General features: G+C 54.6%; 1 protein-coding gene across 1 annotated transcript; it reads right to left on the bottom strand.

Moving 5' to 3' along the window:
* Positions 1-11: 11 nt before the first annotated feature.
* Positions 12-365, bottom strand: LOC123964951 (putative uncharacterized protein DDB_G0271982; the record flags this gene model as incomplete). Its single annotated transcript, XM_046041589.1, has 1 exon — positions 12-365. A coding segment is annotated over one exon (354 nt), but the record flags the coding sequence as incomplete, so codon positions are not given.
* Between the last annotated feature and the right edge of the window lie 45 nt (positions 366-410).

Below are 410 nucleotides of genomic sequence, written 5' to 3'. Positions count from 1 at the left end.
CGCTCCTTCACTCGTTCCTTCACTCGTTCCTTCTCTCGCTCCTTCACTCGCTCCTTCACTCGTTCCTTCTCTCGTTCCTTCTCTCGCTCCTTCACTCGCTCCTTCACTCGTTCCTTCTCTCGCTCCTTCACTCGTTCCTTCACTCGCTCCTTCACTCGTTCCTTCTCTCGCTCCTTCACTCGTTCCTTCACTCGCTCCTTCACTCGTTCCTTCACTCGCTCCTTCACTCGCTCCTTCACTCGCTCCTTCACTCGTTCCTTCACTCGTTCCTTCACTCGTTCCTTCTCTCGCTCCTTCACTCGCTCCTTCACTCGCTCCTTCACTCGTTCCTTCACTCGTTCCTTCTCTCGCTCCTTCACTCGCTCCTTCACTCGTTCCTTCTCTCGTTCCTTCTCTCGCTCCTTCACTCG

The sequence above is a fragment of the Micropterus dolomieu genome, unplaced genomic scaffold (genome assembly GCF_021292245.1).
Source record: "Micropterus dolomieu isolate WLL.071019.BEF.003 ecotype Adirondacks unplaced genomic scaffold, ASM2129224v1 contig_7135, whole genome shotgun sequence".
Lineage (NCBI taxonomy): Eukaryota > Metazoa > Chordata > Actinopteri > Centrarchiformes > Centrarchidae > Micropterus > Micropterus dolomieu.
Note: the sequence above shows the minus strand (reverse complement) of the source record. Positions and strands in the feature narration are given on the sequence as shown.